Source organism: Cyprinodon tularosa, unplaced genomic scaffold, assembly GCF_016077235.1.
Source record: "Cyprinodon tularosa strain WSP-4 unplaced genomic scaffold, ASM1607723v1 ctg731, whole genome shotgun sequence".
In the NCBI taxonomy this organism is placed as follows: Eukaryota; Metazoa; Chordata; class Actinopteri; order Cyprinodontiformes; family Cyprinodontidae; genus Cyprinodon; species Cyprinodon tularosa.
In genome coordinates, this window is record NW_024039487.1 from 476050 (window position 1) to 495034 (window position 18985).

Genomic DNA, 18985 nt, shown 5'->3' on the forward strand with positions numbered 1-18985 from the left:
GGAGCTGGTTGACGGTTACCTTCTTTATCACTGCTTCTGTCTCCTTGAACTCTAGTCGACTTTGGCTGATGGCAGCTCACACTGAGCCTGGTTCTGCAGAAGGTTTCTTCCTGTAGAAAGGGAGTTTTCCTCTCCACTTTCACTATAAGGATGCTTGGTGTGAGGAATTGCTTTCAAGTCAGTGAGTCGATGCAAACAGCTGGTTTAGATAGAAAACTTTGAACAAATCTGACTGTATGATCTAGTTGAACTGTCTTTATAAAGTGCCTTGAGATGACATGTTTTGTAAATTGGCACCATATGAATAACCAAATTGATTTGAATTATTGGCTTGTTTGATACAGCACAAATAACTTTTTTATATCTATTCTTATCAGACAACTGATTAGAATGAATTGATGATGTACTACCAATTAACGCAGATTGAATCCTGTAATCCAGATGATATTCTGTGGCTTATTAAACTGTATTATGACACTAAAGGTGTGCTGAACTAAAAAACACTTGGTTCCTTTATTACACACTTATTGTAGAGTTAGACTTAGACTTTGATTTATTCTGTCATTTTGTATACACGAGTGTATATAAAAAGAAATTTCGTTTAAAACGGCAGTAGAGTAGTACTCTCTATTGTGAAGTAAATATACAAGTAAATCAGCAAAAAATATTCTATAGAAGAAATTATACAAAAAGGCTGAAATCAGGTAAAACTATTCACAAAGAGATGCTGAGGAAGTCCTAGAACATAAAAAATGACTAAAAAGGCTAAGGTTTGTTGTACTATGTTATTCTTAGCAACTATAACCATAGTTAATGACAAAATTATCAATAGAAACATATATGCATCTGGCCATCTTCTTGTAAATTTCTGTTAGTTCTTTTTGTTTCACTTACTTAAAAAAATATATTTCTTTTAGTGCAACGCACTGAGCATTGATTAAGGTACAACATCATGCAAAACACTTCTGCATATGGAAAATAGAAGCCTGACAAACCAGAAGTTTGTCAACAATATTTGGAACACTTTGTGAGAAAGCTATTTCAGACTTTACAACACTTTAGAACTACAAGAAACATTTCTAAATCAGCGCACTTTGATCTTTCTGAAGGTGCAACTGATTACCAGCACAGGTGTTACCCTAGCCAACCACAGAGAGATGTTATGTGGGAGTTATCACTAAACCCGGAATACAATCCAGAGCTTGACGAGGAATGAAAGGCATCCCTGAGATAAAAAGTCAAAGCCTAAGGACAAACTTGGGTGGAGGAAGATTGAACTCACCTACTAATTTACAAATAGCCACAGGACACCTGCCTTTCAACTTCCTGTTGTGTCATAAAGTAGAAGGAACAATAGTCTCTGCAGAGATTGCTGCAGAAAGTATTTAAAAGTATATAAGTTTACAAAGAAGAGCCTAAGGTAGCATGTTATACTGTTTGCTTTTCACGTTTCCCTTCTCACTCAAGCCAATGTAATTAATTCTAGAAAGTTCCAGAAATTTTTTTGCAGTAAATGACTTTCCTGCTTGTGCCTGCCATACAACTAGAAAGTTCAGGATCAGAATTTTCTAACCATGAAAGATTTTCTGCAGCATTTTTTCTTCAGAATGACACAAGTATATACTCAATGGTCAATTTATGAGGCGCACTTTTCTGTCACTAGTTCACACACATTTTGCCTCCAAGGCTGCAATATTACTATAACTATTTTTAGCCTAAAGCCAACAAGGTGTTGGAACATTTCTAAGCAAGTTTAGCTCTATTTTGGCTTGGTAGCAGCACTTTTTCAGGTTTTGTCTGTACATCAATGTTTAAAATCTCTCATTCATCTGGATTGTTAAATTATTGTCTAATTAGAGGGGGTGTGTGAAAGTACAAGAAAGTCACAAGCACTGCTGCCAAAAAGCAACACATTTCTAAATTATGTCTAAACATTTTTGATGATACTCAAGATTCGGAAGAAATCTCTTAGATCTGGAGACACTTAAGAAAATCTTTTGAAAGAACTTTTGCCACTCAAGTTATAGTTATTTTGAGTCTCATTTTGTGAATACTATTTCTGCATTATTTTAGCTGTTGCCTTTCAGTAGATTTGGGACATAAAGCTTAATGGATGGAGAGGCCATAAAGGTAAAGGCAATCTTTTTTTAACTTTATTTTATGATTTTTCAAACATGTAAAATACATCTCCATTCTTTTCCTATCCCTGCAGGAACCTCTGCTGCAAAATTTGTTCTGTTATCAGGTATGTTAATAAATGTTTTTTCCTTCCCTCTGTCATCATTCTAACACATTTTTGCAGGTAAGCATAATAATTTGAGCAGAAAAGCAGTAAACCTTCCCGTTTTCCTAGCAAATGCAACATCAAATGTTACATGACCATCAGATTGAAACCTTACCAATTCTAATTTCTAGAAAAAAATGTTATGGTTTCAATAATATAAGAATAATATAAGAAAAAAAATCAAAAATCATTTTCACACTAAAGTGGACCCATAAATAATACTTTAAAGCCTTATCTTGAAGTTGCTAAGCAAAAAGCTTGTTTTTGAACATGGTCTTATCGAGGAAGTTTAACATAAATCAAGACTGAGATAAAACACAGCAGTTTTTTCCCGCCTGGCAGGGAGGGTCGTTTTGCATTTAATGGGAAAGAAGCCTTGTTTTTGTACAATGGAACCTTGAAACAAAAAGGGTTAGAAAATTATAATGTATCCTGTATCCTGGCAGGAAGGGATGCTGGACAACCTCAGGACTAGCTTGCATTAAATCAGCATGCTGTTTTTTTTTGTGTGTGTTAAATGTTAAACAAACCATAGTGGAACATATTTTAAACTATGTCATTAAAAATTGTCAGCACAGAAACATTTAATCACTTTTCTCTTTAAATTTTTGAACTCTAAGTCACTCTAACAATTTCCTCCACCCTTAATCTATCTGTTTTTTCTGGTCAAAAGGAGTGCAGAAGTGAGACGGTCACACCCATAAACACACCCTCTTATGAAGTTGTGACACAATATGGAGGTGCTCTGACAGGGACAAGTCCTCTGACATGTTTCTAGACTGCTGTAGTGTACAGAGGCCAGGGTTTAAAGGTCCGCCTTTGTGTACACTCCCATATCATGCTGCTGGTGTTCTGCTCAACACGCTCCCCTTGTCAAATGACACATCAGCCGTCTTTAGAGGATTTGCCAACACGCAATACTATCTTCAGGTCATCGGTGTACACAAACACTCATAGCATGTGGCATGTCTTAATGAAACTATGATTAAAACTGGCTGAAATGAACTTCGTCAATGGAAGGCGTAGTCTTATGTTGGGCTGTGAACTACTGAAACTCAAGGGAAGCCATAACTGCATCTCTGACCTGTTTTCTTGGGTCAGTTTAACCCTTGTGACAAACAGCATGGATCCTGAGACGGATCATTAGAACCTGTTTGTACAGTAATAGATAATCGACTGGACTAATGTGTATATATCTCCTTAGCACAAACATCAGCATCACAGAAGGTATGATTAGGAACCTCAGGATGGAAATTAAAACATCCTAATTTTTCTCGTGCTTAAGGTTTCTGTTTAACTAAAGTGAATTTATTGGACTATCATGAATGTCTCAAAAACTCTATACCAAAGACCATCATGCTTATAAAAATAGCACTACTATTAAAATAGAAGGAATATTTTGGAGCAAAGTTTAAAAGTTGATCCAAAAGTCTAAGACAGAACATAAAAATAAGACAAAACATTTTAGTGGACAAATAATTAAGAACATGTTTGCAATAAAGTGGAATTTCAATCTTTACTATGACAAAAGCAAGGTACCAATCTGAGATAATGTTCTGTGGAGTAACTTTGTTATGTGCTGGTATCAATCAATTGTAGTTTGATTAAAGAAATGTACTGCAACTGTGAATGGGTATCAGATGCTAAGATTTAGTGATGAAGGCTAAGACTAAGGCTGGCATGTGTGTGCTGCTATTGCGGATATACTTAATTGTCTTCCAATACAAATTTGTCCGCATCAACAGTCCAACATAGTAAGTGTATGGGCCACACACTGCGGATCTAACAGTGTATCCATGCTGGTCCAGGAATTGACTGCTGTGCATCAAGAAAGGGGCTTGGTCTGATAAATCAGATAGGCTGTTAGTATATTTCTAGCCTGGGGAATACACAGAAACAGGCGGTATTATGGGTAAGAATCTAAAAGGGACAGAAATAATGTTCTGTTTTGATCAGGATTCTGCTGCTATTCCTTGGATCTTGTCATCCATGTGGATTTTTTCGACACAGACCACCTACCTAACATTTTCTCTCACTCTGTACACACTTCAATTAAGCCTGTACATTGTTTTTAGAACTACAGAGAGTCTGAGATGTTAATTTGGTCTCCACATTCCTCAGATGTCAATCCAAGTATACATCTGTGGGGTTGTTGGACAAACAGGTTGAGAAATAAGAAAGAGAAAAACAAGGAGCAAAATCATATAGCCAACTGCTATGTCTCTACAAAAGAAACAGTTTCTTGTGGGCAATCCTTTGGAGAACCTAGAGGAGCTCCTGTAAATGGACACAGAGGAGACAAATGAACAAACAAGCAACTAAAGCAACAACACTGATAGTAAGTACATTAGTGAACTTCTCAAACTATGCAGTAGTTTAAGGAGGCATGTGTCTGGGTAGCTTGTTTGTGTGTGTGTGAGTGAAACAATGAAAACCCACATCCCGGGGTTCCCAGATTGCTCCCAGTTAGGGTGCAGAGAGGCCACAGGGCAAAGCCAACCCTCCAGCACTCCTAAGAAGGCAGAGTGTGCCCCTAGACCCAGTCCCCCAGCAACCAATTCAATTCAATTCAGTTTATTTATATAGCGCCAAATTCACAACACATGTCATCTCAAGGCACTTTACAGTTCAACCAGATCATACAGTCAAATTGATACAAAGTTTTCTATCTAAGGAAAACCAGTTGATTGCATCGACTCATTGACTCAAATACAATCCTTCACACTAAGCATGCTTGTAGCGACAGTGGAGAGGAAAAACTCCCTTTTAACAGGAAGATTCCTCCAGCAGAACCAGGCTCAGTGTGAGCGGCCATCTGCCGAGGCCGACTGGGGTTCAAGGAGACGGAAGCAGAGACACAAAATGCAGCTGTAAAAGGCGCCCCCGTCCAGGAAACACACAGCCACGCAGACGAGCTCCGAGCCAGCTCCCATGCCAGAGGACAAAGAGAGCACATCCACCCAGTCACAGGACCACACTGGAAAACAGGCCGATTTCCAACATCTATAAACAAGGGTGTTGATGGAAGCAGCACAGCTGATGTTTCTTTCCAGGATGACGTCACAGCCAAACAGGAACAGACGAGGCAAAGCTACTCTGAGGAAAAGCAGATAGAGCAGAACGTTAGAGATTGAACTAACAGATTCTGCAGAATAGGAGAACAGAGAGAGAATGAAGCAGAATGATGAAATGGGGGTCCATATGTCCTCCAGAAGTCTAAGCCTATAGCAGCATAACTATAGAGATAGCTCAGGATAACCTGAGCCACCCTAACTATAAGCTTTATCAAAAAGGAAAGTTTTAAGCCTAGCCTTAAAAGTAGACAGGGTGTCTGCCTCACGGACCAAAATTGGTAGTTGGTTCCATAGGAGAGGAGCCTGATAACTAAAAGATCTGCCTCCCATTCTATTTTTAGAAATTCTAGGAACCACTAGTAAACCTGCAGATTGAGAGCGAAGTGCTCTGTTAGGAATATAAGGAACAATCAGATCTCTGATATAAGATGTAGCTTGGCCATTTAAGGCTTTATATGTGAGAAGGAGGATTTTAAATTCAATTCTTGTTTTAACAGAAAGCCAATGAAGAGAAGCCAGGATAGGAGAGATGTGATCTCTCTTTTTAATTTTCATCAGAACTCTGGCTGCAGCATTTTGGATCAGCTGAAGGCTTTTAACTACTGTTTGTGGACTTCCTGATAGTAAAGAATTACAATAGTCCAGCCTTGAAGTAACAAATGCATGGACTAGTTTCTCAGCATCACCCCTGGACAGGATATTTCTAATTTTTGCAATGTTCCTCAGATGAAAGAAGGAAATTCTAGAAACCTCTTTGCTTTGATATGGGATTTAAATGACAGGTCCTGATCAAAAATAACACCAAGATTTTTTACTTTATTATCTGAAATCAGTTTAATCCCATCCAAATGAAGTGACTGACTAATCAGCTTCTTTTTCAGAGACTCTGGTCCAAAGGCAATAACTTCAGTTTTGTCTGCATTCAGAAGCAGAAAGTTAAGAGTCATCCAGGTTTTTATGTCTTCAAGACATGCCTCTAATCTATGTAATGGGTTAGCTTCATCTGGATTTATAGACAGATATAGCTGGGTATCATCAGCATAACAGTTAAAATTAATCCCATGCTGTCTAATAATTCTACCAATTGGGAGCATGTATAAAGTAAAGAGATTTGGTCCTAGCACTGATCCCTGTGGTACTCCACAGGTAACCTTTGAGCATGTTGAAGATCTATCATTAACATGAGCAAACTGAATTTGATCAGATAGATAAGATTTAAACCAGTCTAGTGCTGTTCCTTTAATTCCAACAAAATATTCAAGTCTATCTGTGTTCAACCACCTGAACACAGATACCAGGAAGACAATCACAAAGAACACCAAGCATTAGCCCAGAAGCCACCAAACCAGAAAAGCACCCCCCCCACCCCCAACTGTAGTGCAAAAGCCACCACACCAACACACCAGCTCCCACCAGGCCCCGTCCCTCAGACACAGGCCAATACATTTTTTACTTCATCTTTACCTGTTGCCAGGTGCACTACTCTCCCATGGGACCTCACATAAGTAGAATTTGTCGATTCTATGCAAACAAATTTGCCGTATTGTTATTGTATTTCAAACTTAATTAAAATCCGTAGGCTACAATTCTTTTTTTTTTTTACATTCTGATTTTCTGTTTCTGATGGCAAAAATGTAATATCAGAAATCTGTTATAACAGTTCTGACCTGGAATATGAGTCTGACCATGAAGAATCATGTTTAACTGATCTACAAATGAACCAACATGAACAGAGATAGGTGCTTTTAATAAATGTTAATATGGCCTGCCATAACAGACTACATATAAACTTAGGCATTAACTTGAGCAGAGATCTTCTCCTACTCCACATTTCTCTCCATTGCAGTTGTACTTTCAATTCAGCATTGAAATCTCTATTTCCAGGAGTGTAAAAGGCAGACTTCTTCTTGCCTGTTGTAAAGAATCAGGGCTTCACTTATGATGGCTTTTTATAATTGTTACGCATGTGCCTGATGGGAAAAGTGACTTGCCCAAGGATACAATGATTTAGCCAGACAGAATGGATATTTAAATTGGCAACCCAAACCCACATCTCCTGAGCCAGCATTACCACAAAACAAAAAAGGTACACAACAGCGCAATGGTTTTTTTCTTGCTTGATCGTTATTTCCATATTAATTGTTTTTATTTTTATTATTTTTAATAAATTTCTTTTTGTAACAATTTTTTTTTTCACAAAATACATCATATTTACATACATCATAAGATATACATACAGATTCATAGATATACGTACAGATATATATACAGAAGAGCTATATGTGTATATATCTTATCTCTTTCTATTCTTATTTTTTTATCTTTATTATATTGTATAGTTGAATGTGTGTATATATTATATAAAACTGTAACTGGAGCGTGTAACAAAAGTAATTTCCCTCTGGGATTATTGAAGTATTTCTGATTCTGATATTTAGTTGTGGTGTGTTTAAAACTTGCCTCTCAAAGACAGAAACTAAGAAAAACACAGAATTATAAACCCAATTACAATTTTTGTTAGCTGATTGATTTTAATAGTAGGTAGAGTAATGTAATTACCCTAAACATGGATCTGAGTTTGTTGCAAAAAGTTACTGTTGTCGACTCTGAATAACTGCTTATCCGAAACCCAACAGGACGGCATGATTCAAAGGCAGCTGATATTATACAATCACATTTTCACTGCTGTCATGTGAATTTCACAAAGCAGAAAAGGAAATTCCCTTCAGCAACAACTTTGTTACTTTAAAGGCTGTTTTATGTGACAGGAAATCAAACCACACACATTTTTCTTTTAGTATCTTAAAATAAGTTCCTTACAAAATTGTAGCACCACTTCTCCTGAACTGGCACAGCATTGTTTTTCCACTTGAAAGAAAATTATGTGTTGGATTTCAGGAGGTTTCCATGACAACAATGAGGCCAAAAGGCACTGGTGGAATAAAATGGCAAAAAAAGATAAAGGGGAGAGGGTATGGTAGAGGGGGTTGGATCGGTAAAGCTAAGACTTATGACTCATCCTTGTGAGGGACTGGAAGAGGAAATAGATGAGGGAGGAGTTTAACACAGGGCAGCAATTGGTAGACAAGGAGTCCTGCAGCTTTCAAGTAGTAGTAAAATAACAAGGAAAGCAGAAATCATAGGACAATGGTAGCTTTGTTATTCAGTAGGGTGTGAGTTTGAAAGCCATGCTTAATGCCATGAATGGCATTGAGTTGAATCATGAAAAGCTGTACATGAACATAACAATGAATATTTGCTCCTCCCTGAGCAAAATGGATGAGATTTAGGCAGAGAGACCTTATAATTACTCTTCTCATTCAGCATTAGAGAATTCAGGAGCTTAGTTTTAACATTCCTTTGCATCAGTAATGCCGAAACAACTCTTGATAACAAATGCATGCTAGTCAGTGTTGTTTACCAGGTTTTCAGCAAAAAACAAACAAACAGCCAATGAGGTTTTGGTTCATATCAGAATATGACTTTACATGTGACACCCGGCAAAGTCTTTTTAAGCCCCATAGCATACAAAATGTAAAGAACCCCATAATTCTTTGAGGTCATAATTTTCTCATTATATACCCCCCCCCCCCCCTTGCAAAAGATATTTAGTAGTCATTCTGATCTTTAACCTTAAAATAAGTTAATGTTTTCTCACACAAAAGCAAAACTCCATGCAGTCAGTAACATTCTTTACCAAAAATTCGCTGAATAATGGCATTGTAGGACTTCCTTGTGAAGTGTTAATAAATCTAACTAAGATTAACCACATTTATCCATTTTGGTTTGATTACTTTATCATTATTATAATTGGCAAAAAATATACATATACTTTGCAGAAAAACTAAGGCAACCAAGGCAAAAAAAATGTGTTTGAACAATGTCAACTTTGTATTTGTTACATCAGCATTTATAATTAATCAATTATATATATTTTTTATTATTTTAGGACAGTTTTTCAACCTCAAATTGTGCAACATTTTTAAAGAAACTGGCTGTGTCTGAACACCCACCCTAACCCCTAGTTCCCTCACTCACTATATAGGGCTAGGACTATATAGTGGACTTTATAGTGAACTCAGTTAACTGATCTTTCGGACCAATGATCACTATTTTTCGCTCCCCGTTGGTCATGTAACTCCATCTCCCTGAACTGTGCATACGCCCTCTTTGTTATTTGTTGCCAATGTCACTACCTGACAGTGGGCCGCTCTAATAACAAATCCCATTATGCTTTGCAAAGAGGGATCTCGCAAAGCAATCCTCTAATCTAGTGACCATGGATGATCACCTCTTTCAAAGGTGCATTCTGGGAAATTTCAAGTCATCTACTTTTTCATCCTCTAAATGTTTGGACACTCATTTAAAATGGCGTAACCACTATATGGTAACCTGACTCCGCCAGATGGATTTGCTCTGCATATCCATCTGGAAACCTTCCGTAGAAGTAATTTTGGGAAGGGGCAAAAATACTGGTTAGCTGATTGGCTTATGTTGGTGATAGACGGGCCAAATAAACCAATCAGATCAACGAAGCATATGACGTAACAGAGCGACGACGAAGAGGAGCCAATTGATAGATCAAAGTCTTGCCGAAACCAGTCGGGAGATAAGCAAAAACATCTTTTCCTCTGAGAAAAGCCTCCAGAGCAGTGTTTTGCTCTTCTTTCAGTGAAGAAATACAGTGTAATTCCAATAAAACTTGCTTGATAGCCACGCTAATGCTAGTTTCATCGGCTGAAGACGCCATGTTCTTTAGACTGAACTGTCGCGCTTCTCGTTGCGTCACACCTCAACCCGCCTCATAGCCAATGCTGATTGGACGTTCGTTTGGTGAACGGCTCCAAATTTTCTTCAACGGAGAGTCTCCAGACTGATTAGCGAGTGAAATCTTGAAATCTCGCGAGATCAGGATGGTCTCACGAGGCTAACTATATGGTGCCCTATATAGTGATTAGGGCAGGCATTCAGAAACAGCCACTGTTTTGGGTCTTACCTGCTTATTCTGTCTTTATCAAATTATGATTGAAGTATAGAGAAACTAGACATAATTGCAAGGTCACCAATTGATTTAAGAAACAAGGGGCCACAGTAGTTCCTGACAGCACTCTACAATACAACAAGAAAAGGCACTTTATCCTGCATGTCAACAGCTTGGTTACACATGCATCCCACTCCTCAACCAAAATTTGTTGCAAGTGAGCAAATTTGATGAGGTTTGTCTTTGTGGTATGATCACTCTTATGCCTAAGATGTTCATTTTGTAGGGGGGATAAGTTCAGGACAACATACAGGGCACTCCATTCATCTTTAAGCCGGGCACACACACTGCACAATCTTTTCAATTGTAGCACGCAGCTTCAGATAAAACTGTACGATGAGACCGCATGGTTTAAAAGTTCACAGCTCACGATGCATGCTCTCATACTGTGCAGCCAGACATTCTGATGCGATCTTACGATTGCCGACTAAATTTCAAACATGTTTGATCTTCACCCGACCTTACGATCCCTGATTGAGAGGTGGTCGTTAGAGGCTGATCGCCCCTCATTACCCATGTACACTACACGATGCAAGACGCGCAATGTGCGATGAGGCTGAATGTCTGCCCGATCGAAAAATTATTGCATGACTTAGGAATCAGCTTAAAAAGTACATAAAATTGTACAGTGTATGCCTGGCATTAGATTATACAGAGTTCAGTCCCTAAGAGTTTAGAAATGTGGTCCCTTCTATTGATAGGATCTTATGAAGATAACTCCAAAGGGAGGGAGATTCCCTCTAATGATTTATTTTTAGGAGATGGTGCCCTTGACCATAACACAGCCTCCACTAAGCTTCCTTGGCTATCACAGTGAGAATTTGGCAAATAAAAAATTAGATTATTTCATTCAACTGATATCCAAATTAAGCCAGTCTGCAATCTGCCTGTTAACTTAGTTTAGCTTAAAACCTTAAAGTCAATATGGCAGGTTTTAGCAGCTATCTCTATCCAATGCCTAGACAATCAAAAGACTAGAAACATGTCTCTTTATCTGATTTATAATTCTTTGCTTTTAGTTTTAATTAAACCGAAAGGGGAAAACAACAACTTTAGGGGATGTTTGAGAAGACAGCATTTGTTTAAAAATGACATCTGCTAACTCCAGCTTTGCATTTGGCTTTCTCTAGATTATGCTTAATTATATTTTATACATTGAAAACATTTTTTAAACATTTAAACTATACTGATAATTTTTCATTTATAATTCAGAATAAGGATAGCCACTTATGAGCTAAATAGTCTTGGCTTGCACTTTATTCAATTGTAGTAGTGTTTATTTAGTTGTTTTTCATCTGAACTACTCAAATGAAGATGGAAAAATGATTGATGTTTAAATGGAACATCTTCTTTCTGTTCTAAATTCAATTAACTAAACCCTCTCACTAGGAAACCACAAAACATATTTTTAGCGGAAGATGTCCACCATTGTCAGCAACATGCTAATACCAACTGATACCTGCTTTATGGTTTGATAAAAACAAATGAAGTTACTGTAAACAAACATGAAACTTTATGGTAGGATTGGATCTACTTGCAGTCTAACCTGCTCTGGTTTTATTTATCATTCAAAACATTCCAAACTTGGAATGCTGGAAGCTTATGGTAACCAGTTCCATTACATTTCTCTTTTCACATTAATGGTTTTGATGTTGCAAACGTAATCAGCACCTAACCCTAACCCATCAATGACTCTGGCTTTTACACTGTGACACACCAAACTAGAAACACTTGAAAAACTAAGACATTTCTTCTGTAAGCCTGATATGGAACTTTAAAAAATTTGATCTGATCTCAACATCTGCATTTAACAACTTATACTCAGGGGACACAGAGAAAGACAGAAAAAAGTATCACGTCCTGAAATTCCTCAAGCAGATTTCTGTATCTGTTTAGAGAAACATGAGGGGAGGTAATACTTTTGACTGGTTTGGCAGTGTGTCACACTGGTATAAAATTACAACCAAGCCCTGCCTACTCAGATCTGTAGCCTGTGTAAGTCCCCTCCCACAGCAGAGGCAGGGTTTAAAACTCCTTGTTAGATTCCCCTCTGTCTATCCGCCTTGGTCTCTCCCCTCTGCTGGCCTGCCTGTTTGTCTGTCTTGATCAGATCATAAATTGCTCTGACTATCCAAAACTTATTTCATTTAGGATAAAAAAAAAAAAAAACTACTTTAAAATGTCTTTCAGGGCCTCAAATACTTCCTACAGGAGCTCAAATGCCCCAAGGAGCTTCAGCAGCAGCTCTTATGCTGGACCAGGTGGCATCACCTCCCGCAAGACCTTCACAGTAAAGAGCTCCTATGGAGGTGCTGGCAGCGGTAGAGGCTACGGAGGAGCAGGCATCACCAGCAGCTCTGCGTACAGCCTCAGCTCCAGCATGGGTGGTGCTGGAGGCATGGGTATGGGCTTTGGAGGTGGCATGGTGTCTCAGGCCCCAATTACTGCTGTTACCGTGAACAAGAGCCTGCTGACCCCACTAAACCTGGAGATTGACCCCGCAATCCAAGTTGTCCGTACCCAAGAGAAAGAACAGATCAAGAGCCTTAACAACCGCTTTGCCTCCTTCATTGACAAGGTAAGAGCATGTGATATGATGTATAGAATAGTTGTGTCATCAAACTGATGGAAATGCTTTGGTATGGTTTAAAATTCCGTTAAATAGTGCAAAAGATGTTTTTTATTCATAACATTGTTGTGCAACTATTAAAAGGGACCCATATAATTAGCACATGCCCTGCAATGCTGTCTTCCTCCCTTGTTTTGCATAGAGAAAGTTGAGTTATGCACATCTGTTTGCTTTCTTCAGCTTCCTCAAATAAAAAAAATAAAAAACAGGCTAAGCAGGGTTTACCTTTCTATCTTTTGCTTCTGGCTGTCAGATTGCCAAATGAAAATGAGAACCAGGCATAGACAGAGAAGTGAAAAAAAAGAGAAAAAAACTTAAGGGTGTGTCACAGCAAAACTCAAGCCTTGTGATATGGGTTACCTTGGGAATGATCCCTCCCTCAGCTGGGGTGTGGCTGTTTCTGCTGCCCTGTTTCTCCAACTCCCTTCATACCACACGCTCACACAAAGAGTCACTAAAGAGTTCTAACTTTTGCTTTGATAGTAGTACCATTTTTAACAACAAAATACTACATAGGGGGTGTTGTCTGGTTTGCTAGATCAACTTTTATACTTCTAATCTATGAATCTGTCCTGCATGTTTACCCTGGAAAGCATCAGTTCCCAGAGTGCTTAGTTGTGGGTTAATATTTAAAAACCTGGCTGGTTTCATGTTCTGGTCATTGCCAGCTGCCTCGTTGTGTATCAACTCTCCTCCTCCTGGTGCAATATTAAAATGAAGATAAGGAGTGTTTTGCATGATTCAAAACTGAGCAGATTAGCTTCAGCCAAAGTTTCTCCTGCCTCTGTCATTTCAATGTACTTTGCTGTCTGTTCTTGTTTGGGTTTAATTTAAGATTGTGATCATTCGACTCTCAACAGCAAAGCACAAGGTCCACTGAGTCATTCAATCTGCTTTTGTTATCTCTTTACTTTTCACAGAATGCAGACTCAACACTTCATAGCAAATATCCCTCTACACCAACACACACACACATGCAGACACTTTGAGGCAACCCCTTTATCACGTTCAACTCCTCATTACTCTTCCCTCATCAAACCTATAATATACAGTAAATGTTTACCTTTCTACATCTGACAGTAGGAGCTATTCACCACACCCCTTTTTGTCTAACCCACTGGAAAAACAGGAAGGCATGAAGAGAGAAGGGTTTACTAGCTCTATTCCGCCATCACTGCTTTTTTTCCATCCACCTAGATCCTGTCAGGATGCATATTTGTAAGGGAGGCCTTCCTGTTGCCCAGTATGGAAAAAATCTACTAATCACCTCAGAAAACAAATGATTAGAAAGAATGATTTTCAACCCTGGTCCTCAAGGCACACTGCCCTGCATGTATATGATGTTTCCCAGCTTTTCAGCTAATTGCAATTGATAGCAGATTATCAGGATTTGAGGATCTGCAATCATCTTAATCACATGTGTTGAAACAGGGAAACATCTAAAACATGCAGGGCAGTGTGCTTTGAGGACCAGGATGAAAAAACTGGATTAGAAGAATTGAGAACACAGAGTTTATGCAGTGTAAAATATATATTCTCTAACATTGAAACTGATTAAATTCCAATAAAACTTTATATGACTAATGGATTTTTCTTGAATGTTATGTATATCCTCAAAGGAGGATAACAAATATCCAAGGGACATCAATGCTAATTATTTATCTTTCTGTTATCGTTAGGTCCGTTTCCTGGAGCAACAGAACAAAATGCTGGAGACTAAATGGAACCTGCTGCAGGGACAAACTGCCACCCGCTCCAATATTGATGCAATGTTCGAGGCCTACATTGCCAATCTCCGCAGACAGCTGGATAGCCTTGGCAATGACAAGATGAAGCTGGAGGCTGACCTGCATAACATGCAGGGCCTGGTGGAGGACTTTAAGAACAAGTAAGTGTCAAGGAAGTTAATACTGATTGGCTTTATTTAGGTTTTACCATTACTAGGCAGAAAAAAGTTGGCTTCTTGAGAGGTACCAATCCCCGTGTGGACTCCTCCCTACATCTATCCATTGCTTTACATCATTCAAATATCAGGGAAATGCAACACAAAAAAAAAACATGATTCACACACCATATACACTAGAGGTATAAACTCAACTAAGCAAGAGATGATTTGCATTGCATGTGATAGGAAAGGGGAATTCTTAAAGAAATACATAAAAGGGCTAGAAACAAAAAGTATCAGAACCAGAGTTGCGTTAGAAAAATATGGGACATATAAACTAAGAAGGTCCGGTGGGAAGCATAACAATAACAATTACCTCACTGGACCATAAATTAAGACTTTGGGAAGCAAATGTCCCAATGAGATAAAGACACCTATGGACTACTACTGCCACCTAGAGTCACTTCAGAATACACGAGAGAAATGTAACATGTGCTGAGATTTTGTGAGCACTTAAACTCCTTTTGATAAACTTTGTTTGCGCTCCTCAGGTATGAAGATGAAATTAACAAGCGCACAGAGTGTGAGAATGACTTTGTCCTTATCAAGAAGGTAATCCTCATACTATTCCACTACTAAATCAACCTTTTTTGACTTACTATTTTAACAAGCATGTTTTTTTAAGGATGTAGATGAAGCCTACATGAATAAGGTTGAGCTGGAGGCGAAACTGGAGAGTTTGACAGATGAGATCAACTTCCTCAGGTCCATCTACGAGGAGGTATGGCACAGACTTTTCTTATTGGTGTTCTTTATTTCTTCATTTCTTAAGACTTCAAACTCAGTCAGTGTTGTGGTTGATTCTATTATTAGTCATCGCATTCCTGTAATTTTTGCGGTTTAATTTTAGAGCTTGACTATACTTTGATGCATGTTCTTTGAACTTCTGTTTAGCATTTTGATCTAAAACTTTCTCCATCTCTAGGAATGTTTGTGGGTTGAATTTCTTTAAGAACTTAATTTGACTGATCCTTATCCTTTGTTTGTTTGTTTAAATTTCCTCAGGAACTTCGTGAGCTCCAGAGCCAGATCAAGGACACCTCAGTTATTGTGGAGATGGACAACAGCCGCAACCTGGATATGGATTCTATTGTGGCCGAAGTCAGGGCACAGTATGAGGATATTGCCAACCGCACCCGTGCTGAGGCAGAGTCGTGGTACAAGACCAAGGTATTAAAATGCTCATTTAAGAATTATAACACGTGAGGGGTTTTACAAGACCTGAGAGTTTCTAATACTAACTTTAATATTTTTAGTATGAAGAGATGCAGACCTCAGCCACAAGATATGGGGATGACTTGCGGGCTACCAAAACAGAAATTGCAGATCTCAACCGCATGATCCAGAGACTAACATCAGAGATTGATGCAATCAAGGGACAGGTAAAAAAAAAAAAAAATGAAAAAAAGGTTCACACTAAATGAAACAAGACTTAAAGCCACTCTATATAAGTATTTCATAATCAATTAAATGTCTTACAAATTTTTATTAGCGGGCCAACCTGGAGGCTCAGATTGCTGAGGCTGAGGAGCGTGGTGAGCTGGCTGTGAAGGACGCCAAATCTCGCATCAAGGACCTGGAGGAGGCACTGCAGAGAGCCAAACAGGACATGGCCCGACAGATCAGAGAGTACCAGGATCTGATGAACGTCAAGCTAGCTTTAGACATCGAAATTGCCACTTACAGAAAACTTCTGGAGGGAGAGGAGGACAGACTGGCCAACGGTATTAAGGCCATCAACATCTCCCAACAGAGCAGTAAGTTGTCATAAATAGACAGTGAATCCTTTTTTAGCTTTTTAGTTGGTATATTTTCTTACATTTATCTTGTTTGATCTCAACAGCAAGTTATGGCGGGTTCCCAATGGACAGTATGAAGAGCAGCTATTCCAGTGGATACAGCAGTGGATACAGTGGTGGATACAGCAGTGGAGGCTACAGCAGCGGTGGCTACAGCAGCGGCGGCTTCAGCAGTGGCAGTGCTGGTGGCTACAGCACCACCCAGAGCAAGAAGAATGTTGTCATCAAAATGATTGAGACCAAGGATGGCAGGGTGGTTTCCGAGTCCTCTGAAGTCATTGAGGATTGAGCTGTATAGATTAGAGATGCAGTTGTCTGTCTGCTATGATCTCCTCTGCCTCTCTGGTAGTTCTATACTCACAGCCCACCCCCATCAAGTAGTGTACTAAACCAGTCTGAAGTAAAATGCTTTCCGGCCACTTTCCTATAAAGCATAAACATGTTGATGAAGAAATACATAATCCTAACACTACCAAAGATCTGAAAGGGACCAACGAACTCATTCAGTATGTCTGATGTCTGACTTTACAAAAAGAAGTAGTTTTGCATCAACCAGTTATTTCAACTAGGGCAAATTGCAAGTAGGGAAGAAAATAAACATTTAAGCACACTCCTATGAAGTCAATGCAAGTGCTAATCCATACATGAAAGTCTTTTGTGTTGCATTTAATGGATAGTGATCTTGTGAAAGGAATGTGAATGTACTGAAATAGAATTTTAGTATTTTTGGTCAACTGTTGTCTTACAATTGCCTGCTACAGTAGGTAGTGCATGTCTTCCCTGTGCGTGTTCTGTAACTGAAACTGTTCAACCCCTTAGGAAGCTACCCGTGTCACACTGTTGTCCTGAGGTGCTGTTTTTGCTACCAAATTGAATAAAAATGTGTTTACTGAATGGATGTCTTACTGTTCTCTTTAAAATTATAAAGATAGAACTATTCAATAAGATAACTTGTCTCATCTTATTTATCAAAGGTCAGAGGAAAGGGATAATTCACTTGAATGACTGAAATAGAATTTGTCTTGAATCAAGGAATTAATTGGAATATAAAATCAAATGAAAACATATAGGCAAATTTGTCCTAAAATTTTATCCAATGAAAAAATTACTTGATGTAAAATAAATACCTTCATAAAAAAAACAGTTAATTACTATGGCATTAACAAAGACTGGTTCATAATATATGAAATAACCCTTACCATTTTTATCATAGGTAATTAGATTTTTTTTTATACAATGCATTATTGATTAAAGATATCAAAAACTGAAGTTGAAAACTGCTACAGTAGATAATCTACAAAATGCCCTGACATGACTTTAGCCTGCGGTACTAATTACTGATTGTATGGCACTTGCAGCAATTGATGCCACAGAAAAAAAATAGCCTACTTTGAGTCTTTTGTGTATTGTTTGATAATTCATTTGGTTTGTAAATGTTGCTCTTTTTTTGACAAATTGTGCTTTGATTCCAAGTCTGGGATATTTAAGAATATATTTTTAACTCCAGTTAAAAGAAATAAATACAAACAATGCTTTCAGAAATTATTAATGCTTCATTAAATGATAATTAAAGGCCATTAATGCTCTTTTTAAACTGATGCAGTAATACATGAATTCTATTTTATGTGGCTTTCCCGGTGTGATGTGAAAAAGTTTAGAAATCAGTGGTTTAAACCACTGGTCCCCAAACAATTTGCTAGAATGATTTTAATTCATATATACAAACATAACATCATGCTGATAACATCATGTGCCCCTTCATACATAACATCATGCTGATGTTATGTATGTAGAGGTACTTTGTTCCCCATCACAGAGGAATAAAGTACCTCCACTCTTCAGCTGGTGAACAACACCCCTTAACGACTGACCCTTAACAATCATAGACAGGTTTTAGGTATTACAGGAGACAACCCCCCCCCTTTTAACGTCAATCCCCCCCTTTAACGATCGACCTTCAGAATCATAGACAGGTTTCAGATATTACAGGCTAACAATCGAACCAAACAACCCACTCATCGGTTTCAATTTCAATGTTTCCAAGCAATACAAGGCCTTGTCTATATAAAGACTCAAACTCACTGCGGATCAAGGCATTTGAATTGAGAAAGCTTCCTGGAGGGGAAGCGAAACGTCTTAAAATCTTGGAAACCAAGTCCAGTGGATTGTTTTTTAAACTTTTATGGAATACATAACATCATGTGCCTCCTGAA

At 38.3% G+C, this 18985-nt stretch overlaps 1 protein-coding gene across 1 annotated transcript; it reads left to right on the forward strand.

Annotated features, from left to right (window-relative positions):
• The first annotated feature begins 12444 nt into the window (after nt 1–12444).
• LOC119772905 (keratin, type II cytoskeletal 8-like) lies at nt 12445–17666 on the forward strand. Its single transcript, XM_038269604.1, has 8 exons — nt 12445–12977; nt 14708–14916; nt 15465–15525; nt 15599–15694; nt 15979–16143; nt 16230–16355; nt 16466–16730; nt 16817–17666. The coding sequence occupies exons 1-8, from the start codon at nt 12579–12581 to the stop codon at nt 17059–17061; spliced, it is 1566 nt and encodes a 521-aa protein (XP_038125532.1). The 5' UTR covers nt 12445–12578; the 3' UTR covers nt 17062–17666.
• The last annotated feature ends 1319 nt before the right edge of the window (nt 17667–18985 follow it).

Coding starts and splice junctions, on each gene's coding strand:
- LOC119772905 (XM_038269604.1), top strand. CDS start 12,579: ATGTCTTTCAGGGCCTCAAATACTTCCTACAGGAGCTCAAATGCCCCA. Junction 12,978..14,707: donor TTGCCTCCTTCATTGACAAG/GTAAGAGCATGT, acceptor TGTTATCGTTAG/GTCCGTTTCCTGGAGCAACA. Junction 16,356..16,465: donor TTGATGCAATCAAGGGACAG/GTAAAAAAAAAA, acceptor AATTTTTATTAG/CGGGCCAACCTGGAGGCTCA.